Raw genomic sequence first — 27,466 nt, 5'->3', positions numbered from 1 at the left:
CATCGGGCTCTCTGCTCAGCGGAGAGCCTGCTTCCCTTCCTCTCTCTCTGCCTGCCTCTCTGCCTACTTGTGATCTCTCTCTGTCAAATAAATAAATAAAATCTTAAAAAAAAAAAAAGAGGATGGACAATAATGAGGGTTGTCGAGGATGTGGAGAATTGGAATACTCTGGTAGAAATGTCTTCTGGTGCAGTTGCTTTAGGAAACAGTCTGGCACTTTCTCAAAAAGTTAAAAAATATAGCCTGGTGGTGGATATTATGGAGGGCATGTATTGCATGGAGCACTGGGTGTGGTGCATAAATAATGAATTCTGGAACACTGAAAAGAAATTAAAAAAATAAATAAAAATTAAAAAATAAAAGTTAAAAATAGAATTGCCATGACCCCAGGAATTCACTCCCAAGTATTCACCCAAGACAGCTGAAAACATGTCTATAAAAAATCTTGTAAATGAACATTTGTAGCAACATTCATAATAGACAAAAGATGGAAATAACCCAAATGTTCATCATCCAGTGAATGCATAAAGAAAATGTGGTATATCCATACAATAAGGTATTACTCAGTCGTAAAGCAGAATGAGGTACTGATACATGCTTGCTCCCACATGGATGAAGTTTGGGAACGTTCTAATTGAAGGAAGCCAGTCACAGAGGACCACATGTTGTATGCTTCCATTTCTAGGAAATGTCCAGAACAAACAAATGCATACAAATAGAAAGTAGATTAGTGGTTGCCAGGAGCTGGCAGGTGGTCAGGGGGGACGAATGGGGAGTACTTGCTAATGAGTACAGTACTTGCTAATGAGTACAGGGGCGATGAAAATGTTTTGAAATTATATAGTGATGGTTGTAGAACTCTGAATATATTAAGTAATCGAATTGTATAAAAGGACAAATTTTATGGTATGTGAATTTATATCTCAATAAAGCCGAGGGAAAAAAACCCATGTCTGTGCCAAGGCTGTGAATCCCTTATTACTCTTCACTTGATGTAGGTGGTTATTGTGTAGTTACTCGTTGTATTACCCTCTTCAGGATGTAATTCTTATTTGAGGGTTTTTCTTTCTTTTTTTTTTTTTTTTTAAAGATTTTATTTATTTATTTGACAGACAAAGATCACAAGCAGGCAGAGAGGCAGGCAGAGAGAGAGAGGAGGAAGCAGGCTCCCCGCGGAGCAGAGAGCCCGACGTGGGACTCGATCCCAGGACCCTGAGATCATGACCTGAGCCGAAGGCAGCGGCTTAACCCACTGAGCCACCCAGGCGCCCCGTGGGTTTTTCTTAGCTTTAGGACTTTGCATTGTAGCAAAACCATCAGTTTAAAGAAATTTGTTTTGAAATATTGATGGTAGAGCTAAAATAAACAGCCAGTGTGGGGAAGGGACACTGTGTTAGGGCCAGAAGACCAGGGTTCTAATCCCAGTCCTGCCCTCAGACTACCTGATCTCTAAAATGAGAGTCGGTGGGCGCCATTTCCTCCACCGTGCTTCTCTTAAATTCTCTCGGATGCTTCATCATGCCAGATGCCAACCAGAACCTGGTCTGTCCGGGTTCAGTCATTAGCTTGTGCTCAGACATAATTCAGTACTCAAAGAACTGCAAAATCCTAAAAGCAAGCCTAGCTAAAGCCTGGATGGGAGTTCCTGGCCCAGTCAGCTTGCTGCCTGGCGCTCCACAGAAGTGTGTGACCAGGAGAGGAGGTTGCTGAAGTGAGCCATTCTCAAAGCACAGCCAAGGATTCAGTGCTCTCTCCCTGCTTACCTGTTCCAAATGTTAAAAAAAATCATTGCCACCCTGTGGTTCATAATGGGCTTTCTCATGTAAGGTGATGCTAGGAACACTCCAAACGTCTGGTGGCAATGCAGCAATGCGGAGACAGAACACGGGGCTGTTTGGGAGCGAGGTGGAGAGCTCTGCAGCTCTCTGCAGAAAGGTCCTGGTGGTCTCCCCTCCACCTTTATTTTAAAAATAAACATCACTCAATTTCAGTAATCACTGTTCTCGCCTGAGTTTTGGTCATTTAAGGGTAATTTAAAATGTGAAACCATGCTTTCCTACCCCTTTGTAATCTTCTGGAAGGGTCAACAAAATGAAGGGAATAACAGATTTTTTGAGCGCGACAACGTAGTTTGGAATCAGAACTCCGAGGACGTCAGCAAGAGCACTGCGTCCAAGTGTAGTGTTTTGTTTTTTTAAGATTTTATTTATTTACTTGAAAGAGAGACAGTGAGAAAGAGCATGAGAGGGGAGAAGGTCTGAGGGAGAAGCAGACGCCTCTTGGACCTGGGGGCTGGATGTGGGACTCGATCCCAGTACTCCAGGATCATGACCTGAGCCAAAGGCAGTTGCTTAACCAACAGAGCCACCCAGACACCTCCAAGTGCAGTGTTTTTATTTATACCTTAAGCATGAGTCAGAGTTTTACTACATGGAATTAACTCCTCTGCAGAGAAAATTTGATTCATTCACTCCCAAGTCCATGTGATCGATTACGGAGTATCTCACATGGGTAAGGCACAGTACTCACTTCTGAAAGAGACTTTGTGCCTATGAGCACAGCACTGTGTTTTCAGTTTGTTGTCGTTGCTGTTCTCTTCTATCATGAGTGGACAGGACAAGCCTGTGACTGTGGAGATCCCCTGAGAGTGTTCTTGGGCTCCAAAATCATCTCTGACCCTCGAGATTCTTCAAGGCAGTGCCAGCGACCAGAAGTTCGTATACCTGCAGGGTCATTGCCAAGGTTGGATTCAGAAATTTGGAAATAGGCAGCTGAAGAGAACAGGAACTCTGGACCTCAAGTGTGAAGCTCAACAATAAACCCGTTACCTTGGGTTTATTTTTTTTCCTTAAAGCGTAAAAACCACATGTGTAATATGTAAACTGTAGCCTCTGCTAGACTGTGTTCTTTCCTTTATTTTCCCCTTTAGTCTGACAATTGTTATTAACCTTTTAAATGGGTTCTTAGAGACTGAAGAAAGTCATCATAAATTGCCAAAAATCAATTCCAACTGTTTCAGGTGCTAGAATTTTCTTATGAGTAAATTTTTTAGGCTTAATTTTTACTGATTTTGTTGTCAAAATAGGCTTTTATCAGGCTTTCATCAGGTCCCTCCAATAGGGATTTCATAATTTTTTTTCCAGGACTATTTGGATTATTTAAGGACTAGTATTTGCAGAATTATGTCAAGATTCACTCCATCACTACTTGGTTAATACAGTTCAATTATGTAAAGGGACCATATATATGGATCATAAAACATAGGCATATAGTATGTGTGTGGTATATTCCCGTAAAAGCAAATAAATTGACTTTTTCCTTGCAGATTATCATTAAAAAAAACTTCCAGGTGGGGCACAGCTCTGTTCTGACATCTAGGTGGTTCTTGATTTGGGTTCAGGTCATGATCTCAGGGTCATGAGATTAAGCCCCACATTGGGCTCCATGCTCAGCCGGGAGTCTGCTTGTGCCTCTGCTCCCACCCCGCCCTGCTTGTTTTCTCCCCCCTCCTCAAATAAATGAAATCTTTTTTTTTATTTGACAGAGAGAGACAGAGATCACAAGTAGGCAGAGAGGCAAGCAGAGAGAGAGAGGGGGAAGCAGGCTCCTGCTGAGCAGAGAGCCCGATGCAGGGCTTGATCCCAGGACCCTGAGACTGTGACCTGACCCGAAGGCAGAGGCTTAACTCACTGAGCCACCGAGGGGCCCCTAAATAAATAAAATCTTAAAAAAAAAAAAGACCGTTGTGGGTGCCTGGCTGGCTCAGTTGTTACAGCATGCAACTCTTGATCTTGGGGCTGTGAGGTTAAGCCCCACATTGGGTGTAGAGATTACTTAAAATTTAAAAAACAAAACAAAACAAAAAACACCAAAGTAGACCATTGGTTTTTATCATGTTTATCATGTGTTTAACCATCGATGGATTGCACACATTTATCTCTGCTTCCTTCTGAAACCAAGTTAGAATGGCAGTAAAGAAATAAAAAGGTATAAACTGCATAAAGCCAAACATGAAGCAAGACCATTTGTTACTCAGAATTCTGGAAAGCTCTAAAATTGGAGAGGCCAAGTTCCTTGGAAGGTGAGAGTAAGGAGTGGGCTGAAAGCCACAAGGTTTGGTTGAAAGTTCCTATACGAAAGAGTTAGACTCCCGATTGCCTTCACAAACCTGATGTATAGTCAGGATACTACCTCTCTATGTTCCACAGGAAAAAAAGACAATTTGTAGAAGGAACTAAAGAGCTAAATGGGAACCCCAGATGTAACATATGTTGGGGGTAAGATTCAATCATGAAAATGGAGGGATTACCTGAGATTGTACAGAAAGAATGGTAAGAGGCCTCAACCCGCATTTTCCACTCCACCCCACAAAGTCCTCCCCTGCCATGCTCACAGCCAGGCCTATTACTGTGACACCAGTCAGGAGACTGGAAGATTTCTTTCTAGGGAAACTATACCCCAAAGAAGAGGCTTACCTCCCACTGAAATTTCTGGCTTTGCACCCAAAACTCCACGAGTCAACAGCACACCTTCTTGCAAGCACACCCACATTTTCCATGAGCTTTTCTGGCTCAGTTTGCTATTAGGTAGTCTATTCTAAATAATTCCCACTAACTGCAATATGAGGCTTCATGTTCATTTAGGCATTCAAGGTTCATTTATTTTAACAAATGCTACTTTGAACTTTATTTTAAGTAAATCCTGGATGAAAGTTTTATAGTCATTCAAATATCATACACAATTTATACTGTCCCTGTATAAATTTTGCATATTTTCTACAGGCTATTCCAAGTTCGTCATTAGGATTTAGCAGTGTTGAGTTGGGTTTTATTTGTTTTGTTTGTTTGTTTGTTTTTTAAAGATTTTATTTATTTATTTGACAGAGAGAGATCACAAGCAGGCAGAGAGGCAGGCAGAGAGAGAGGAGGAAGCAGGCTCCCTGCTGAGCAGAGAGCCCGATGCGGGACTCGATCCCAGGACCCTGGGATCATGACCTGAGCAGAAGGCAGCGGCTTAACCCACTGAGCCACCCAGGCACCCTATTTGTTTTGTTTTTGTTTTTTGTAAAAGGCTTAAAGTCAAAATTTGGTCAGAATTCCATTTTTCAAACTGATTTTAATATACTAATCAGTTTATTGTCATCTGTGTTGTATAAACCCATATCAAAATGTAAGTCATTTTCGTTTCTTCGGCAGTTTCTTCTGTGGTTGGAATGTACATTATTTTCAATACGTTTTGTCTGCCTGCCTCCCTCCCTCCCTCCTTTCTTTTCTTTCTCCTTTCTTCCTTTTCTGTAAGCTCTACACTCCACATTGGCCTTGAACTCATGAACCTGAGATCGAGTCCCATGCTCTGCCAACTGAGCCAGCCAGGTGCCCCCTTTCTGTTTCTTTATGAAACAGAATAACAGTGTCTTCTTTTTTACACCCTTTACACAACCTTCACGTTCACAGGCACATGGTCTACATGTTATAACAGTACTTCACTGTCTTTTGTAAATATTTAACACATTTTTAAGGCTTAAAAATGGCTTGTATTTGCTGTGTTTTGCACATCATTCAAGAACTTATTTACAGTGCTGACATACTCCATTATGAAGGTTTGCCTTAATTTTCTTGGTCTGGACACTCCTATCCAACTTATCATTTTTGAAGCTAAAATTACCCTGGGACCTGAGGCCTGAAACAGACTATGCTCTTTCATGGGAGCTCATCACAGAAACCGCAGTAACCTCATGGGAGGGCAAGAAACATGCAGGGAAGACCAAGATGCCAGCAACTGTCCTTCACAGAGTTGATGCTTCTGTCACTCTCAGTTGCACTTCTACACACTAACAAATTCAGAAGGGAAAATTAAGAAAATAATCCCTTTTACGATAGCATCAAAACCAAAGAGATACTTAGAAACAAATTTAACCCAAGAGGTGAAAATAATAAGGCTGATGAAAGAAATTGAGGAAGACACAACTGAAAGATACCCTGTGTTCATGGAGTGAAAGAATGAAGATTGTTAAAATGTCCAAAGTGATCCAGAGATTCAGTGCAATTCTTATAAAAAGTCCAATGGCAGTCTTCACAGAAATAGAAAAAAAAATTCTAAAACTCATATGCAATCACAAAGGACCCCAAATAGCTAAAGCAATCTTGAGAAATAAAGGAGGAGGCATCACAACTCCTGATTTCAAACTTTGTTGTAAAACTTGTTTAAAACAGTTCGGTACTGGCATAAAAATAGACATGTAGATCAATGGAGCAGAATAGAAAGCCCAGATAGAAACCAAAGCATATATGGTCAACTAATCTTTGACAAGGGCACCAAGAATACACAGTGGGGAAAGGAGAGTCTCTTCAATAAATAGTCTCTTCAATAAATAGTGTTGGGAAAACTGGACAGGCACATGCTAAAGAATGGAAATTGCCCCCTGTCTTACATCACTCTTGAAAATGAGCTCAAAGCGAATTTAAGATTTAAATGTAAGACTTGAAATCATAAGACTCTGAGGGGAAGACAGGGGCAAAGCTCCTTGACATTGGTCTTGGCAGTGATTTTTTAAATATTATGTCAAAAGCACAGGCAAGAAAAACAAAAATGAGTGGAACTACATCAGACTGAAAAGTTCCTGTGCAGCAAAGGAAACAAGATGTAAAGGCAACCTACAGAATGGGCAAAAATATTTGCAAACCATATATTTAATAAAGGGTCAATATCCAAAATATATGAACAAAAAATTAAATAATCAGATTTTTAAATGGGCATAGGACTTGAATAGACATTTCTCCAAAGAAGACTTAAAAAACAACCAAGAGCTACATAAAAAGGTGCTTAACATCACTCATCATCAGGAAAATGCAAATCAAGACCACAATGAGATTATCACTTTATACTGTTAGGATGGTTTTTTATAAAAGAGACAGTAGAAATAAATAAAATGTGTTGGCGAGGATGTGGAAGAAAGGGGACTCTTGTACACTGTTGGTGGGAATGTAAATTGGTGCAGCCACTATGGAAAACAGTACATGGATTCTTCAGAAAATTAAAAATAGAGGGGCGCCTGGGTGGCTCAGTTAAGTGTCAGATTCTTGATTTCTGCTCAGGTGCGGAGCTCAGGGTCATGGGATTGAGCCCCGTGTTTGTTCCTGCCCTGAGCATAGAGCCTGCTAAAGATTCTTTCCTTCTGCCTCTCCCCACCCCTGCACTCTCTCTCTCTCAATTAAACAAACAAACAAACAAATAAATACATAAAAGCAAAACAGAACTACTGTATGACCCAGGGATCCCACTTCTGGGTTTATAGCTGAAGGAAACAAAAACAGTATCTCAAAGAGATACCTGTACTGCCATCTTTACTGCAATGTTACTCACAATAGCCAAGATATGTAAACAATCTAGCTGCCCATCTATGGACAGATTAATGGTTAAAAAGATATGTGTATGAGGGGCGCCTGGGTGGCTCAGTGGGTTAAGCCGCTGCCTTCTACTCAGGTCATGATCTCGGAGTCCTGGAATCGAGTCCCGCATCGGGCTCTCTGCTCAGCGGAGAGCCTGCTTCCCTCTCTCTCTCTCTGCCTGCCTCTCCATCTACTTGTGATTTCTCTCTGTCAAATAAACAAATAAAAAAATCTTAAAAAAAAAAAGATATGTGTATGTGTGTATATTTACATATGTATGACCATACAGGACTAAATATAACTGTAACAAATTATATGTAATATATGTATATTATATTTAATGTAACATTATTCAACCTGTGAGAAGAAGGAAATCCTACCATCAGCAACAACAGGGATGAAACTAGAGGACATTATGCCAAGTGAAATCAGCCAGCAGACAACAACGAATACTGCATGATCTCATTTGTATGTGGTTGGGATTGACATGGGAGGAGATGGAAGATGTTAGTCAAAGGGTACAAGACTTCAAGTCCAAGATGAGGAAGCCATGGGGATGGGGTATATGGCATGATGACTATAATTAATACTACGTGGTGTACTTGAAGCTTTTAAAAAAATTTGCTTATTTATTTGAAAGTGAGAGAGAGAGCACGAGCAGTGGGGAGGGGTAGAGGGAGAAGCAGGCTCCCCACTGAGCAGGGAGCCCAATGTGGGACTCGATCCCAGAACCCTGGGATCGCGACCTGAGCCTAAGTCAGACACTTAACTGACTGAGCCACCCAGGCACCCCATATTTGAAGCTTTATAAGGGAGTAGACCTTAAATGTTGGCACTACGAAGGGGGAATAAAGGGTACATATGTAAGGTGATGAATGTATTAATTAACCTGTTTATATCACTTCACAAAGTATACTTATGTCCAGTCATCATGTTGTGCAATTCAAACATATACACTTTTATTTTCAATTATTTGTCAGTTTCCCTCAAAGCTGAAAAAGAATAGGAACATTTTCATCACCTCAAAAAGAAGCCCCGCACTCATTACCTGTAGTCCCCTATCCTCCCATTCCTCCCAACCTCTACCCTTTAGCGACCACTAATTGATTTTCCATGTCTATGAGTTTCTTTATTCTGGACTTTATACAACTGGAATCATATACTATGTGGACTTGTGTGTCTGGCTTGTTTTACTCAGCATGTTTTTTTTTGTTTGTTTGTTTGTTTGTTTGTTTGTTTTTTAAAGATTTTATTTATTTATTTGACAGAGAGAAATCACAAGTAGATGGAGAGGCAGGCAGAGAGAGACAGAGGGAAGCAGGCTCCCTGCAGAGCAGAGAGCCCCATGCGGGGCTCGATCCCAGGACCCTGAGATCATGACCTGAGCCGAAGGCAGCGGCTTAACCCACTGAGCCACCCAGGCGCCCCAGCATGTTTTTTTTTTCACTCAGCATGTTTTCAAGGTTTATCCAAGTTGTTGTATGTATCATTATTTCATTCTTTTCTATGGTCAAGTGATAGTGTATTGCATGGATAGAACCCATTTTCTTTATCCTTAATCCACTGATAGACATTTGGGTTGTTTCCACTTTGGGCTATTATAAATAATGATGGTAAAGCATTTGTGTTCAAATCTTGTTTTTATTTCTTTTTTTAAAAAATATTTTGTTTATTTATTCGATAGATAGAGAGAGCACAAGTAGGCAGAGAGCCAGGCAGAGGGAGAGGGAGAAGCAGGCTTTCTGAGCAGGGAGCCCGACATGGGGCTCAATTCCAAGACCCTAGAATCATGAACTGAGCCAAAGGCAGCCACTTAACCAACTGAGTCATCCAGGTGCCCCCTTTTTATTTCTCTTGCTATACGCCCAGGAGTGGAATTACTAGGTCATATGGTAATTCTACGTTTAATCATCTGAGGAACTGCCATTAAACAGACCATTTTCCAAAGAAGCTATACCATTTTACATTCCCTTCAGCAACATGTGGAAGTTCAGATTTCTCTACATTAGCTGACTTTTTTATTATAGCCAACCTAATGGGTATGGTGTGGGCATCTTACTGCAGTCTTTTTGGAGTTTTATTTAATATATTTTTAAAATATAATTTATTTAATTAAATTATTTAATACAATTTATTTAATATATTATTTTTGATATATTTTTTATTTATTTATATTTATTTAATATATTTAATATATTTTTATTTAATATATGTTTAAATATATTTTTAATATATTTAATTTATTTAATATACATTTAATATAATTTTTAGATTTGGGCTTTATTTAATATATTTTTAGACTTGGTTTCTGAAACTTGCAATTTGAATGTCCTTAACTGTGGAAATTGTCTCACGGATCCTCTCAGTTCTTTCTTCACTTTTTTTCTTTTTTAAGAGTTTATTTATTTACTTCAGAGAGGGGAAGAGAGAAAGAGAGAGTGCGTGAACGCAAGCACATATGGGGGGGGGGAGGAAAAATCAGACTCCCTGTTGAACAGGGAGCCAGATGCGGCACTTGGTCCCAGGACCCCAGGATCATGACCTGAGCAGGAGGCAGACGCTTCACTGACTGAACCACACACGTGTCTCCAGATCCTCATTTCTTTTCTTTTCTTTCTTTCTTTTTCTTTCTTTCTTTCTTTCTTTCTTTCTTTCTTTCTTTCTTTCTTTCTTTCTTTTTCTTTCTTTCTTTCTTTCTTTCTTTCTTTCTTTCTTTCTTTCTTTCTTTCTCTTTCTTTCTTTCTTTCTTTCTTTCTTTCTTTCTTTCTTTTTTTTTAAGATTTTATTTATTTATTTGACAGAGATCACAAGGAGGCAGAGAGGCGGGCAGAGAGAGAGGAGGAAGCAGGCTCCCCGCGGAGCAGAGAGCCTGATGCGGGCCTCCATCCCAGGACTCGGGGATTATGACCTGAGCCGAAGGCAGAGGCTGTAACCCATTGATCCACCCAGCTGCCCCAGATCTTCATTTTTTTAAAAAAAGATTTTATTTATTTATTTGTCAGAGAGAGAGCTAGTGAGAGAGAGCACAGGCAGACAGAATGGCAGGCAGAGTCAGAGGTAGAAGCAGGCTCCTTGCCTCACAAGGAGCCAGATGTGGGACTCCATCCCAAGACGCTGGGATCATGACCTGAACCAAAGGCAGCTGCTTAACCAACTGAGCCACCCAGGCGTCCCGTCATTTCTTAAATGTAAAATAGAAATAGTTTTCTTCCAGGATGGTTCACCCCTTCCTTTTTGTAGTAAAATGTACAAAAAATGTATCATTTTAACCATTGTAAATGTATAGTTTTGTAGCATTAAATATACTCACACTGTTGTTCAAGCATCACCACCATCCATCTTCAGAACCTGATTTCATCTTCCTCAACTGAAACTCTGTACTCGACAAACATCAACTCATCAACCCCCTCTCCACCCCCTTGAGTCCCTGCACCAACATAACGTTATTATAAACACAAGTGTACAGATATTTGTTTTGATTCCCTGCTTTAATTTTGGAGGGTTATTTACCCAAAAGTGGAATTCTGGGTCATATGGTAACTCTATGTTTAGGAACATATTCCATAGAGTGATTCCATCTTATATTCCCACCAGCAATATGCACAAGGATTCCAATTTCTCCACATCTACATCGACACTTGTTATTTCCTGGCCCTTTTTTTTTTTCTTTTAACGATTTTATTTATTTATTTGACAGAGAGAGATCACAAGTAGGCAGAGCAGCAGGCAGAGAGAGAGGCGAAAGCAGGTTCCCCTCCGAGCATAGTACCAGATGTGGGGCTCGATCCTAGGACCCTGAGATCATGACCCAAGCCAAAGGCAGAGGCTTAGCCACTGAGCCACCCAGGCACCCCTCATGGGCCTTTCGTTGTTTGTTTAGTTAGCTACTGTAATGCGTGTGAAGTGGTATCTTGTGCTTTGCATTTGCATTTCCCTCATGATTAGTGATGGTGAACGTCTTTTCATGTACTTATTGGCCATTTGTATATCTTCTTTGGAGAAATGCCTATTCAAGTTTTTAGCCCATTTTAAAATTGATTGCTTGTTTTGTTGCTGTTGAGTTGTAGGCGTTCTTTATATATATTGGACATCAATCCCTTATCAGACATATGATGTGCAAATATTTTCTCCCGTTCTGTGGTTGCCTTTTCACTATTGATCATGTCCCTTGATGCAAAAAGGTTTTTAATTTTGATGAAGTCCAATTTATCTTTTCTTTTGTTGCCTTTGTTCTTGGTGTCATACCTTGGAACTGACTGCTAAACGTAGTGTCATAAAGCTATTCCCATATACTTTCTTCTAAGAATTTTATAGTTTTAGCTCTTATGTTTAGGTCTTGGATCCATTTTGAGTTAACTTTTGTACACAGTGTAAGAAAGGGTCCAACTTTGGGGCGCCTGGGTGGCTCAGTGGGTTAAGCTGCTGCCTTTGGCTCAGGTCATGATCTCAAGGTCCTGGGCTCGAGTCCCACATCAGGCTCTCTGCTCAGCAGGGGGCCTGCTTCCCTTCCTCTCTCTCTGCCTGCTTCTCTGTCTACTTGTAATCTCTGTCTGTCAAATAAATAAATAAAATCTTAAAAAAAAACAAAAAAGAAAGGGTCCAACTTCTGGTTTTTTGGTTTTTTTTAATGTAGATATCCAATTTCCCCAACATCATTTGCTGATAACATTGTTTTTTCCCATGTTGAAAATTATTTGAGTATATATGTAAGTTGATTCTGGGCTTTCTATTCCATTGGATTGGTCTATATCTCTGTCTTTATGCCAATACCATGCTGTTTTGATTACACAGCCTTTTTTTTTTTTTTTAAGATTTTATTTATTTATTTGACAGACCGAGATCACGAGTAGGCAGAAAAGCAGGCAGAGAGAGAGGAGGAAGCAGGCTCCCTCCTCCATCCCAGGACCCTGGGATCAGGACCTGAGCTGAAGGCAGAGGCTTTAACCTACTGAGCCACCCAGACGCCCCTGGTTACACAGCTTTGTAGTTTTGGAACCCAGAAATGTGAAACCATCTACTGGGAGAAGCAGACACCCTACTGAGCAGGGCTCCCAACTCAGGACTCAATCCCAGGATTCTGGGAACATGACCTGAGCCAAAGGCAGAGTAATAACCCTGACTGAGCCACCCAAACGTCCCTTAATGAGTTTGGATATATTTATGTACTCATGTCACGTCCCCTATAGATGAAACACAAAACATTTATATCTCTTGGAATTTCCTATGTGTCCCATCATGTTCAGTCCTTCCCCCACTGCTGGCTCCAGGATAGAACCCTGCTTTCTTCCTAGAAAGATTAGAATTTCTTTTCCAGAGCTTCATATAAATGGAAACAGGCAATATAGTATATATCTTTCTTTTTTAAGGATTTTTCTTTCAAAATTTTATTTATTTACTTGAGAGAGAGAAAGCAGGAGTTGGGAAAGGGGTACAGAGGGAGAAGCGGGCTCCTACTGAGCAGGGAGCTGGACCTGAGGCCTGATGTGGGACTGGATCCCTGGACCCTAAGATCATGACCTGAGCCGAAGGCAGACGCTAAATTGATGAAATTACTCAGGTGCCCCTTTGTGCCTTTTTAAAGAGTCATTTGCTTATTACTGAATTGTAAATGTTCATTTCATATTCTGGAATTAAGATCCTCTTATTAAATATGTTTTCCAAATCTTTTCTCACACAGTCAGTGGGTTTCCTTTTCTTTTTTTTTTTCCCCCCAAATATTTATTTATTTATTTGACAGACAGAGATCACAAGTAGGCAGAGAGGCAGGCAGAGAGAGGAGGAAACAGGCTCCCTGCGAAGTGGAGAGCCGACGCGGGGCTCGATCCCAGGACACTGGGATCATGACCTGAGCCGAAGGCAGAGGCTTTAATCCACTGAGCCACCCAGGAGCCCCTCCTTTCCTTTTGTTAAAAGATTTTATTTATTTATTTGAGACAGAGAGAGAGAGAGAGAGCATGTGCACAAGTGGGGAGGGGTTGAGGAGTTGAGGGAGAAGGAGATGCAGACTCCTTGCTGAGCAGGGAGCCAGATGCAGGACTCAATCCCAGGACCCTGGGATCATGATCTGAGCTGAAGGCAGATGCTTAACCAACTGAACCACCCAGGTGCTCCTTCTTTTCTTTTTCTTAACAGTGTCTTTAGCTTTTTATTTTTTAGGGTATTTAATTTAAAAAGAAAAAAGGTTTATATACTATTTAAGAAATCTTTCACCCAGTACCTAACTGGTTCTTCTTTTAATAAATGCTATACAGAGGAGGAAAAAAAGAAAGGAAAAAAGAAATCTTTGCCTAATCCATGGTCATAAATATTTTTTTAAAAAGATTTTATTTATTTATTTGACAGAGTGAGATCATAAGTAGGCAGAGAGGCAGGCAGAGAGAGAGAGGAGGAAGCAGGCTCCCTGCCAAGCAGAGAGCCCGATGCGGGACTCGATTTCGGGACCCTGAGATCATGACCTGATCCAAAGGCAGAGGCCCAACCCACTGAGCCACCCAAGCACCCGGTCATAAGTATTTTCTCCTATATTTTCTTCCAGAAGTTTTATAGTTTAAGCTTTTAGGTCTTTAAGCTATTTTTTTATTTGTTTGGTTTGTGGGTTGTTGTTTTCTTGTTTTGTTTTGTTTTGGTGTGTGGTATGAGGTAAGGGTCACAGTGAATCATTTAATTGTGGCATCATTTGTTGAAAAGAATATCCTTTCCCCTATTGAATCCTTTTGGAAATGTGGTGAAAACCCAGTAGTGTGTGTTTATTTCTAGGCTTTCTATACTATTCCACTGATCTGTATTATCTTTACACCAAAGACACACTATCTTTTTTTTTTTTTTTAAAGATTTTATTTATTTGTCACAAGCAGGGGCATGACAGAGGGAGAGGGAGAAGCAGGCCTCCAGCTGAGCAAGGAGCCTAATGTGGGACTTGATCCCAGGACCCTGGGATCATGACCTGAGCTGAAGGCAGATGCTTAACCAGCTGAGCCACCCAGGTGTCCCCCAAACACTATCTTGATTACTATAGCTTTATAATTAATCTTGAAACCAGATAATGCAATTCTTGTAACTTTTCTTTTTCAGAATGATTTTGGCTATTCTAGGCCCTTGGCATTTCCATATACATCTTGGAATCATTTCTCAATTTCTTCACATGTGCAAAAAAAACCCCAAAAAACAAACCAAAATAACCTGCTGGAATTTTGATTGGGATTGATTGATTTGGAAGGAATTGGCATCTTAACAGCAATGATTCTTTTAATGTATGAAGATGGTATTTCTCTCCAACTAGTTAGATCTTCTTTAACTTTCCTCATCAATGTTTTATAGTTTTCTATGTTCAAATCTTAAGTTTTATTAAATTTGCTGCTATATATTCATTCTAAAAACTCTTTTGTAAATGCTATTTAAAAATGTCAAGTTCCAATTGTTTATGTCTAGAATATAAAAGTAGAGTTCTGTATATTGACTTTGAGTTCTGTGACCTTGCTAAATTCACTTTGGATTTCTAGTAGCTTTTTTTGGGTAGATTCCTTGAGATTTTCTACATATTCAATCATACCATCTCTGAATAAATACAATGTGTAAGCTTTTAATTTCTTTTTCTTGCCTTTTTGCACTGACCAGGACCTCCAGAACAATGTTTAGTAGAAATGGTGAGGACAGATAATCTTGCCTTGTTCCTGGTCCTAGGAGGAAAGCTCCAGTCCTCCAAATGTCATGTTAGCGCTAAGGTTTTCTTAGATGCTCTTTATCACATTGAAGAAATTCCCTTCTATTCTATTCCCTTCTATTAGCCGAGGGTTGAATGGGTATTGAATTTCCTTCAGTGGTCCCCCCCCACCCCGCACATGTTCATTGCATGCAGCCATGTGACTTGATTTGGATGCTAAAATGTGAATTCAAGTCACAGGCATCTCTTTAGGGAAGGAGCTTTAAGAGCCAGTGTGGGGTTTGCTACATTATCTCCCCACTGCTGCAAGAGTGGTAGAAGCTCCTGTTGCAATGAAGCTTTGGGTATAAGTGTGAGTAAGAAGTAAACTGTTGAGATAAGCTAAGAGATTTGGGGGTTGTTCATTAGTGCAGCATAGGCTAACAGAGGAGGTTCTTGTCCTCAGGACAAACTATTTGCCTTCATGGAGCTTACACTCTAGTGCCAGAGAAACAATAAACAAATACATACTATAATGTCAGGTGGAGATGAATACAAGGAAGAAAGCAAAGCAGATACAGTGAGGCACAGGGGTGGAGGATGTTTTAGCTTTAGATAAGGGTAATGGGGATAGCCTCCTTGAAAAGCTAATAGTTGAGCTGAGACCTGGGTGAAGTGAGGGAGGGAGCCAGCAGGTATCTGGTGGAAGGGCACTCTAGGTGGACAGCCAAGCACTGCTCTAAAACAGGAACTCCAGGCTCTCCTGGCCATGGGGACAAAGCTGAAAGAGCTGTCCTCAAGGAGAGAAGGGAAAGGGATAGATACATCTACCCAATGGTCCCTGTAGCCCATTCTGGTTTTGTGGGGACCAGAAGCAGCTGCTGGACAGTAGACAACTTGGTGGCAGTGGACTTGCCAGATGGCCTAGACACCATTGTTCCTTGAGTCTTAAGATTCTGAACCGTGGGGCAAAGAAGAAAGAGGGAGTAACTGAGCTTTTTCTGACATTCAGGCATAGAGGCTTCTTTTCTCTGAGAAAAATAATGTGACCACCACTGTGAGACAGTCCATGACCATCATTTTCCTGAAAGTTATTCTCCACCTTACAACTCATCAACAGCTTGCTATGGTCCTTAGGAAGAAGCCCAAACTCAGTTACTTTTAAAAAAATTTTATTTATTTTTGCAAGAGAGAGACGGAAAGAGATGGAACAACTGGGGAAGGGAAAGGGGCGGGGCGGAGGGGAAGCGGGCTTCCTGCTGAGCACGGAGCCGGATGTGGGGCTCGATCCCCAGACCCTGGGATCACGACCTGAGCCAAAAGCAGTTGCTTAACCCACTAATCCACCCAAGCACCTGCACAAACCTCATTCTGTTGACTAGCTCTGTCGCAGAATTCTGCTTCAGTTGACACTGGGTTCCTGCTTTCGGAGCCTGTGCAAGGGCTGTTCTTTCTGTTAGGAAACTTCCTCCTTTGCCCTGGCCAAGATCCCTCAAACTTGGTTTAAATGTCAGTCTTCCTGGGAGTCTTCCCAGACTAGCTTGCGTGCTTCTGTCAGATACTATCTTAGCATCTTGTTCTTCTACCAACTCAGCACTCATCATACTGTGCTATCGCTTTAAAAAATCGTCAGGTAATTCAAACATACAGAGAAGTATGAAAAATAATACGGGGGAAGCACCTGGGTGCCTCAGTCAGTTAAGCGTCTGCCTTTGGCTCAGGTCATGATCCCAGGGTCGTGGGATGAATCACCGCATGGGGCTCCTTGCTCCCTCTCCCTCCTGCTCCCCCTGCCTGTGATCTCTCTCTGACAAATAAACAAAATCTTTAAAATAAAGTAATATAGGGATCACTCATATGCCTATCACCGTAGTTAAGCTACGAAACATTGCCAGCCCAAGCCCAGGGTAATGACATTTTGCTCCCTCCCTACTCCCAACCATTCCTTGAATTGAGTGTTTATCTTTCCACAGGTCTCTGTACTTTTATTACATGTGCATATATATCTAAACAACATATAGTATTGTTTTTCTTGGCTCTACACTTTACATATAAGTTATTCCAAAGATTTTTGTGCAACTTGCATTTTGCCCTCAGCTTTATTTTTGTGCCTCATCCAGGTTGAGAGCCATAACTCGAGATCATTTCTACAGCTGTATATATTATACCGCAGTTTACCCGTTTTCTCCACTGACAGACGTTTAGAGTGTTCGCAGGTTTCTGAAATTCCCACGCACTGTGCTACAAGCATTACCGGACATGTCTCAAACGTGTGACAGTTTCGCGGGTGCACAGGAGCGCACCTGCGGCGTCAGCGTGCCCGCGCGCCTCTAACTGCACCGGAGACCGACACAGAGCTTCAGGGTGGGGGCACCTCACGGTGGCATTGGAGGCGCATCTCTGCCTCTGGAGGGTGAACTCCCTGGGAGCTGGGGCTCTGGCTGTCTTGCTTACCAAGGCATTTCCAGAACCGGGGGCAGAGGACACTAACGCCCGTTTGTACCCGGCGCTGGGGCAGAAAGTTGCTCAGGGGAGTGGCCAGAGACTGGAGAGCCGAGGCTCGTGGCCTGCAGGCGGCCTGAGTCCGCGGGACAAAGTGCCCGACGCGCTGGGAGAGACTCTCGGCCCCTCACTGCGCTCGCGAATCCTTCCGACGCCGGGCCTGGACGCCGGAGCGACCCGCGCGCCCCGCCCCCGGCTCCCGCTTCGCCCCGCCCCCGGCTCCCGCTTCGCCCCGCCCCCGAGGGTGAGTCGGGCGGCGGCGGTGACGGCGGCCGGGAGGGAGGCGATGACGGGCGCGCGGCCGTGCGCCGTGGAGAAGCGCAGGACCCGGGAGCGCGGCGGCGGCGGCGGCGGCGGAGGAGCGGTGTCCGAGGCGGCGGCGGGCGGCATGAGCGGGGCGCGGGGCGCGGGCCCGGCGCTGGCCGCGCTGCTGCTGGCCGCGTCGGTGTTGAGCGCCGCAGTGCTGGCCCCCGGTGGCTCCCCGGAGCGCGACGCCGAGGCCGCCCCACCGCGAGGTGAGTGCGCGCCGCGGCTCCCGCCCGGGCTGCTCAGCGGACCCCGGGCCGCTGCGCCCCCTTCCGCCACCCGTTCCGCTGGGTCCGCGCGACTGTCCCCTCCTCCGGGACTACGCGCCGCCCCCTCCCGGCTGGGCAGCGCCGCGGCCGAGCGCTCTGGAGAAAGCCGGTCTCCGGAACTAGTTTCTGTTCGCCGTGCGCCGTAGTACGCGTCCCCCGGGCCGGGGGTCTCGGCACATTTGGCCGCTGTCGTAGATACCGCGCGGGTCAGCCTCGCGGGCTCGGGGGCTGGTCCCGCGGAGGGGCCCGACCGCAGCGTCCCCAGAGCGCCACCCGGCCGGGAAACACGCGGGAGGGCCTCGGGGAGCCGGGAGAGCCGCGGAGCGGTGCAACCCCGCGCCCCTTCGCCTGCGCGCGCGTCCTGAGGCTGCCGGGCACCCAGGTCTCCAGGCGACTTTTGTCTTAGCATCTGATGGGGAGACCTGTTACTCCCCAAACGTACGGCTAAGTGAGAGGCGGACCGGCCCGGAAAGGGGTGTGCGCGACGGCCCGCCCTCCGCCAGCTTCTGTGTGCGGGGCCGCTGCGCCGGCCAAGTCCGCTCGGCGAAGGGACAGAGGACGTGGCGCGTGGCAGCGGCGCGGCGGGCGGCTGGAGCCGGGAGCCGCCGTCCGGGGCCGCCAACGGGGCACGCCGCGCGGCAGCCCGGGCCTGCCCTGGGCGGGGAAGAGCCTCCGCCGCGCGGGCACCAAACTCCCCGCGCGGGCACCGAGCGCACGTCCGACCTGGAGTTAAAAACTCCGCCGGCGGCGCAGGGTGGGCGTCGGTCCCAGGCGCTGGTGAAACTCGAACGCCGGTAGCGAGCGCCCGCAGCCACATTTTCCCTCTGAGGTGATGCGAGGGACAGTCGCGGCCTGGGTTCGCTGGGAAGCCACGGAACGAGGTTCTTGGCCTGGGAGGGGCCGCGCGGGGTGTTTTTGCCGGGGGGTGAGTCTCCTGCGCGGCTGGAAGTGTCCGCACTCAGCTCCGCTCGTGTTTTCATGATCTGCCTGGTCTCCCTTTTCTCGGGGGAGGGGATGGTGAAAAGTACTCCCCTAGAGCCCCCGAAACGGGCATCCCAGGGCTCCGTTGGGACCCGATGGCCCCGATGACAGCTCCCAGTTCCTCCCCGGGGGATGCTTTGTTCAGCGATTGTGGGATCCGTCAAATGCAGCAAACCCTACTTGGTCAGGGTTTGGGGAAAGGTCTGCCTGTCCCCTGCCCCTTCCTCCCATCCCCCTTTCTGTATCAGAATGGGGGGGTTTGGCGTCGGTGCGTGTAGTTCAGACGGCCCCACCTCCCCAAACAGAATCTTGTAGGGCAAAGACAAAGTGAGTTTTGGGAAACCATCTTAGCGGATAACATTTTGTATTAACTGCCTCCCCCACCCCTGACTCTGTCTCCTCTACCCCCCCTTTTATATTGGAGGAAATGGACCCTAAGAGGTTATGTAATCACGCCAGTCCTAAGTTGTCAGGGGGCAATTCTTTTTCTTTATACTTTAGCACCAGTTAATAGCAGGAATTATTTTAGGAAAAAGGTGGTTTGTATATAGTAATTCAGTGGAGTGAGGGAGAACATATTAATATTTTTAAGTGATCCACTCCAGAACCTTCATGAAGCTGTGTTGAGAGAACAGCTAAGCTTTTAGTGCCACCTGGAGTTCAGGTTCGGGCTGGACAACTTCCTCCTAAGAACTCAGTCTCTGCTTGATTTGAGGACTCCAGTTTAGTAGAAAGAAAAAAATAATAGTAAATAGACAATGTCTTTAAAAATTTGTTCCTCAAAGAAACTCATGAGCGGAGAGCTAGAACCAGAAATTAAATATTTGGAAACAAAATTCTAATATATCAACGGCACAGTTACTCAGGCACAGGACACTGTAGACAGGAGAGGAGGAAAGAATTGTTTTGGATATAATACTCATTGAGTGTTACCCTGGTATTTCTAAGGTCATCAGTATCAGAAGTTGGCAGCTTTTTGTTGAAACTGAGCATCAAGTTCAATTTAGATGTCATAGTGGATAGCTTGGGAGTTGCATCCTTATGATGACTACTAAGACCTTTTATAGTCTAGGGATACCTGTGTGGCTCAGTTGTTAAGCATCTGCCTTCAGCTTGGGTTATGATCCCAGGGCTCTAGGATTGAGCCCCACATTGGGCTCTCTGCTCTGCAGGAAGCCTGTTTCTCCCTCTCCCACTCCCCTTGCTTGTGTTCCCTCTCGTGCTGTCTCTCTCTCTGTGTCAAATTAATAAATAAAATCTTAAAAAAAAAAACTGTTAAAGTCTGAAATTCCTGTGGAAAATGAAGCATAAATCAAGAAACTTACTCCACCCACTACCAAAGAATCAAGAATATGGATAAAAGGATTAGTTATTCCAACTATGAAAAATGGATAGTGACTATAAATTTGAAAATGAAAACTATCAAAACTGAGCAAGGAAACTAAAAAGAACTATTTGAAAACATGGTACGACACATGTCTTTGACAGGTTTGACAAAAGATTTGACATCTGTGCTATGTAAAGAAATGATACAATCCCCAGAGCCTGAAGACGGAAGGGGTGTTAAATAACAAAACTCAGCTGGGTAAATGTAAAGATCAAATTGGCTTTATTCAGTAATTCATGAATTGGCCAGTATCCCATCTAGCAAACGGAAGGAAGCTCCCTCAAGCAGCAGAGAAGGAAATGTTTTAAGAGGCAGAGAGGGAAAGGAAAAAAGGAAATCATTAGCAAAGAATGCATTTTAGGCCAGGATGTTCTTCTAAGGGTAATGAAAGGGGTCCAGTGCTGACCAGGAAGTTTCAGGTTGGCTGCCTAAAGGTCACTTTTCTGAGAGGTGAAGGTGCAGTTAGGTATTAAGTCTTGGTGGGGTGTACCATAAGTGACTGCATTTGGGGCCTGCTGTCTCCTTGTTAACAATTTCCACCTTTCTTTTCTTTTCTGTTTTTTGAAGATTTTGTTTATTTATTTGACAGAGAAATCACAAGGAGGCAGAGAGGCAGGCAGAGAGAGAGGAGGAAGCAGGCTCCCTGATCAGCAGAGAGCCCGATTCGGGGCTCCGTCCCAGGACCCTGAGATCATGACCCAAGCCAAAGGCAGAGGCTTAACCCACTGAGCCACCCAGACGCCCAACAGTTTCCACCTTTTGATCAGATTCTCGGCATAACTGAGAGGTGTGATTTAAGTATAAGGCTCTAATGGCACTCTCAGCTCCAAATCTGAACAAAATCTGATATTTTGTCGATCCTTTGTGTGGTATGCATAGGTCATGTTGTTTTTTGTTTTGTTTTGCTTTTTAGATTTTTAAAAATTTATTTACTTGGCAGAGAGTACAAGCTGGGGAGTGGCAGAAGGAGAGGGAGAAGGCTCACCACTGAGCAGGGAGCGGATGATGCAGGGTTCCATCCCAGGACCCCAGTATTATGACCCGGCAGACACCTAACCAGCTGAGTCACCCAGGCGCCCTTGTTTTAAGCTTTGTGAGATTCATAGGCCACAATTTCAAGGTTTACGGTCTTTTAAGTTGGTCTTTTTCTTCGTTTCTTTCTGATGTTCATGTATTAAGCAGATCATTTGCGTGGTGGTTAGTGGCTGTAAACATGTATTGAGAGCTTTTGAGAGGCTAGAACTTCTGTGATTATTACAAGCAGGATAATTCCCAGTGTCTGGAGTGCATTTCAGAGCCATATGGGTCCCCAAGTCCCAAACTAATCAAAATCAAGGTCAGTTGAGTCAAAGACAGACCCTGGTGAAGGAGTCACCACTGTAAGCCAGGTGGCTTGCTCCATGATCATATGTCCGCATTTCAACTTCTCCAGAAGTGTGAATGCATGAATGCAGATGCAGCCGGTGGTTTTAGCCATAGTTCAGACATCTCTTTTTTTTTAGCTAAAATATAACCAAGGGCTATCCCGTTATTAAGAACAACTTTCTATAGGATCTTTATTGGGCAGCTGTTGTCATTAGCACTGGATTTTGCACTATCCTTTAGAGTTTAGGAGAGGTTTCTGAACGTATTCTCGTTGACATGTACTCCTAACCAATGAAGTGTGGTCCTGCCAAAGGACGTGAATTGGAGTCGTGAATGCCTTCTGGTAATTCCTTTCTAACTGGACAGTGTCAGTCCTGGAGGGTGAATCGGTGAGCTGTCTTAGTTCATTTGGCCTTAGTTCTTAGGACCACAGTTAGACTAAGCAGCATTCATAGTGATAACCACCACAGATAAAGATAAACTCTTTTGGGGGCACAAGGCACTTCCTGCTACATGGGCGTGATGAATGGATTCATTCACAGGGATTGTTTGTATTTTCCTGTTCAAGCCAAAGGGTCAGCTAGGTTTCCTCTTAGCCTAACATAAAAAGTTGTTGTAAATTCCAGAAGTTACCCATTTTAGCAGTGGCCTGGGTGATACAGATGATGGCGTTATGTTTCCAGGCCAGTGCCAGAGTAAAGGACAGAAAAGGAGGAAGAAAGAGTTTCACTTTTGAAGTATGAAGTGTTGACGTGGCATCTTGGGAGGAAGCACTCTGCTTTGCTGTCAGCTCCTTCCTGTCCTGTTCAGTTGAATCTGGAGGTCTCCAGGGCTTGTAAAGGACTCCATGTCAGGTAGAGCCTTCTTCAGCAGTGAGATGCATTTCCAGGCTTTAAGTCCCTGAAGTCTGGCTGCCATCTGGGTGGTGACAAGGACCTGGAGTGCCTCCCAAGGAGATCCAAGGGCAGTCTTTGTTCTTGGTGATTCCAAATCAGAAGGCTGGGAGAAAAGTGGAAACATTCGTTTGGAGAGTCGGAGCCAAATTTTTGAAGAAACTAGAATAATTCAGGAGCCAGTCCAACTTAGAGCAGAACCTCAAAGACAGTTAAGAGGATTAGAATCAAAACAGACAAAAGGGTAAACATTTCTTCCTTCTACATTTCTTCCTTCTACTCATTTTGAAGAGTAAAACTAATTTCTTTGCTTTAAGCTTTGCCAACAATAGTGATTGACCATATAAGCTCTTTCTTTTAGAAATTGGTTATAGATTTTTTTCTCTCTTTTTTAAAAATTTATTTTTAAACAAGCTCTGTGCCCAGTATTGGGCTTGAGCTCATGACCCCAAGATCAACAGTCCATACATTCTATCAACTGAGCCAGCCAGGTATCCTTCCCTCTTTTATTTTTTAATTTTTAAAAAATATTTATTTATTTATGGGGGGGAGGAGAGGCAGAGAGAGTCCCAAGTAGATGCTGCACTGAGTGTGGAGGCCAGTATGGGGCCTGATCCCATGACCCCAAGATCGCAACCCAAGCTAGAATCAGGAGTCAGATGCTGAACTGACTGCACTACCCAGGCATCCCCTCCCTTTAAAAAATAAAAAAATAAAAAAAATAAATGTATATGTATTATATACATATATATATAGTTTTTGGATTATATAAACTCTTTTTAAAAAAAAAATTAAAATTATTTTTTATTTTAAGTAGGCTTCGCACCCAGTGTGGAGCCCAATGCAGGGCTTGAACTCATAACCCTGAGATCAAGACCTGGGCTGAGTTCAAGAGTCCCATGCTTAACTGACTGAACCACTCAGGTGCCCCAATATAAGCTCTTTTTAATATTACTTTGCTGGAATCTTGTAAGCAAGGTGTTTGCCAAGAGGCTTTTTATTGGCTCCACAAAGTCAACCTTGATGTAGAGAACAAAATCAAAAGAAATATAGGGGAGGAAAATTAAACTTTCTTATAACTTAGAGTCCATAGAAAAATACTTGGGACAGGCAGAGTGACTTTCCTCCAGGAACTCAACTGCCTAAATGTTAATACTTTGCTAGAAGCAAAAGACAACCTTAGCTTGGCATTAGACAACCTCATGAGATCCTATAAATCTTTAACATATGTAAATCCCTTTAGAAGCTTACTTTAGCTCCACCCACCCTCCCAAGTTATGTATTAACAATCATCCTCTAAACATATGGCCCACTGATACCATCTGAAGGGTCTCATGACTAAGGTTTTACTAGACAGTAAACGACCTTTTCCTAAGCTAGCCCCTCAAGGTCCTGGAAGCCTTGCTTCCAAATTCCTTAGGGACTTAGGCTATCCCTAACCAACTCCCAACTTGAAAGGATATAATTAGTTACTCCCCACAACCCCAGTGTAGCTCTTTCTGTGTGTCCTGTCCCCATGCTTGAATAAAACCATTCTTTTTGCACCAAAGATGTTTCAAGAATTCTATCTTGGCTGCTCTCAGATCGCAGCAGTTCACATCAATCTTAGTTCTTTAAAGCTGTTTGGTCATATCTGAGTGTAGGCGTATCTCTCTCAAATATGATGTGCTGGTCAAAGCTTTAGTAGTCTAGCCAAGGTTTCCAGTGGTGTCTGGTTACAACAGTCAGATTCATTGAATCTGTAAATATGGCCATGAAAGGAATACCCAAGAGGTTTCCAATTCTGGAGGAATTAGGGAGAAAAAGTAAATGTTTCATCTTTGTTCCCAAAGGCATACCTTATCAATTTGTTGATACCTTTAGAGAAAAGAGAAGGTGGTTTCTTAAAATCTGGAAAAGCAAAATATTAGAGAACCATGGGTGTGCGCGCGCGTGTATGTGTGTTTTAAGATTTTATTTATATATTTGAGAGAGAGAGAGTGTGAGAGAGAATATGAGAGGGGAGGAGGTGAGAGGGAGAAGCAGACTCCCCATGGAGCCAGGAGCCCGAGGCAGGACTCCATGTGGGGACTCCCGGGCCATGACATAAGCTGAAGGTAGTTGCTTAACCAACTGGGCCACCCAGGCACCCACTAGCAGCATTTTAAACAAGAAGTCACAAAAATTTTATAGTCCTCCTGCTTGGTTCATTCAATCCCATGTTATTAAGTTTTGTCCTACTTGAATACTGTTTTCCCACTAGTTCTGGAATTTTTTTTTTTAAGATTTTTTTATTATTAGAGAGCGTGTGAGTAGGGGGAGGGGCAGAGGGAAAGGGAGAGAGTTCCAAGCAGACTCCCCACCAAGCACAGAGCCTGATGTGGGCTTAGTCTCATGACCCTGAGATCATGACTTGAGCCAAAACTAAGAGTTGGAACTCAACCAGCTGGGCGCCCCAGGTGCCCCCCCTTTTGTTTAAAAGATTTATTTGTTTTAGAGAAGAGTGCATGCATGTGCTTGTGAGTTGGGGGAAGGGAGTCTTCTCAAGCAGACTCACAGAGCCCAGTGAGGGGCTCAGTCCCATGACCAATGAGGTCATGACCTGAAGTGAGCTGACACTAAGTCCGATGCTTAACTGAGCCACCCAGGTTCATAGTTCTGGAAATTTTTACCCAGTTCAGTTGCATGATCTGAAAGTGATCAGAAACCTGTATTCTAGAGTACTTGTCAGACTCTTTCCATGAATTTCCTCTAAGATAAAACACATTTGCAGGAAGCTTTTGTAAAGGCATCTGAGTAAAACAACTCTCTGTAAATGACAAAAGACTTAAAAATGCCCATTACAGATCTGAAAAGTTCATTACAATAGAATTGACAAGGAAATTTGGTTATTTTTGTGATTGCATGTTCAGACAGTAACTGTAATTACAAGTGTTAACATATCAGTGCCTATTCTGTCTTCAGGAATTTCATACAGTTTCTGAAACACTTATATTAATAACATATATCAGGCAGATATAATCCAAGAAGGTTTAGCATCATTTGCTTGACAGTGCTTCCCATGTAATGTAACATACCAGATATGCCTGTTAACATCTTCTCTTTTATAAAGAGAACAGATCCTTTGAGATATTCCAAGGGACTGTCTGGAAAACCCAAAGCTAGTTAAAGGTCAAGAAGACTTCATTTAGAGTTTGATTTTGGGGACCTTTGTTAAGGTATCAAAAGGTTTGGGATCATAGGTCACTGTGAAACAATATTTAGTTTCCATTTCACCAAGTTACAAATACTTCACAGGCAAATACAGAGAGTCAAATAGTTGTACAAAGCTGTGGCTATTTTATTTATTTATTTATTTATTTATTTATAGCTGTGGCTATTTTAATATTGAAAAGACCCTGCTTTTTTCCCTAATTAAAGACCTGATAAAGACAAAACAGAATTTTTGTCTTTCTAGGCAGATTACATTAAAGATGAAGAAGAAATTTTGCTTATAATTTATTAAGAGCAGACCAATAACCTAAAACAACTTTGTCCTTTTAATGGAGAGAAAAACCAAATTCTAACTTTGCACTAGGGTACTCCTGACATTTAAACTCATTTTTAGGGACTCCTGACTGGTGGAGCATATGACTTTTGATCTTGGGGTCCTGAGTTGGATCCCCGTGTTGGCATAGAGATTATATTAAAAAAACAAAAAACCTCACTACATCTGATACTAATAATGTACTGTATGTTGGCTAATTGAATTAAAAAAAAACTGCTTACTTTTAAATAGATTCATTTTAATTGTAGCCAGCCTGACCACTCATTAAACTCCTTTCAGAGATTCCTTTTTCACAAGTCTTCTACATCTTTCTTTTTTACCATCAGATTTTGTCCACCACTGTCTTACAGTCAATCAAAGGTGGTATGTTGCTGGCTCTGGGCAGTGGTTATTGCTTGAGGGGGATGTTGCAGAGGATGCTTTGCCCTCAGGGTCTTCCCCCTGACCCAAGAGACAAGCTGGAAAGAAAGTCTGAGGTCAAAATGGAGGCAGCTGAATCCTCTTTCAGGCAGACTTATAAATGTTATGACTTCTAGAAACAGGTGCTTTTTTCATAGAAAATTTCTCGGGGTGGCATGAGGCATGTTTACTAATAGACTCAAAGATCTTCAGTTCCTCTGTAAAAGGAAGCAAAAAGTGGTCAAGCCTATATTCAGTACTTAATGTTCCAGTATTTTATCTTAGTTGGAAATGATCTGGATACCCAGTGAATTAAACTTGATTTAGCAAAACTTTAAGGTTTCAGTGTTACCAAAAAGATTTGGGAAAACTACTTAAAAAGTTCACATAAAAACCTTTTACCTACCTATTCAGTTTACTTGTTCTTTTTTTTTTTTTTTTTAAAGATTTTATTTATTTATTTGACAGAGGGAGAGAGATCACAAGTAGGCAGAGAGGCAGGCAGAGAGAGAGGAGGAAGTAGGCTCCCTGCCGAGCAGAGAGCCCTAACGTGGGGCTCGATCCCAGGACCCTGGGATCATGACCTGAGCTGAAGGCAGAGGCTTAACCCACTGAGCCACCCAGGCGCCCCTCAGTTTACTTGTTCTTAACAATGGTTAGAATACCCACAAAACAGCACAACTCAGATATGATATTAGATAGCCACTGTTTCTTGTTGACAAATTTAGTAACAGATAATATGAACATATTTGATGAGTAAAACTTGCTATGATAAACGTGTCCTATTTAATGTTGAAAACTCTGTAAAGGC

The 27,466-nt window shown here is 43.1% G+C and overlaps 1 protein-coding gene across 1 annotated transcript in view; it reads left to right on the top strand.

Annotated features, from left to right (window-relative positions):
- The first annotated feature begins 17,774 nt into the window (after positions 1–17,774).
- Positions 17,775–27,466, top strand: part of HGSNAT (heparan-alpha-glucosaminide N-acetyltransferase) — a 48,108-nt gene continuing 38,416 nt past the window's right edge. Inside the window, exon 1 of the mRNA XM_045070914.1 lies at positions 17,775–18,044. Within this exon, the coding sequence (XP_044926849.1) occupies positions 17,816–18,044 (229 nt within the window). The 5' untranslated portion in view covers positions 17,775–17,815. The remainder of the gene's footprint in view (positions 18,045–27,466) is intronic.

This window comes from Mustela putorius, unplaced genomic scaffold (assembly GCF_011764305.1).
Source record: "Mustela putorius furo isolate JIRA1106 unplaced genomic scaffold, ASM1176430v1.1 tig00003976_pilon_pilon_pilon, whole genome shotgun sequence".
Taxonomy (NCBI): domain Eukaryota; kingdom Metazoa; phylum Chordata; class Mammalia; order Carnivora; family Mustelidae; genus Mustela; species Mustela putorius.
The sequence above is the reverse complement of the archived record's forward strand: the minus strand, read 5'-3'. Positions and strand labels throughout refer to the sequence as shown.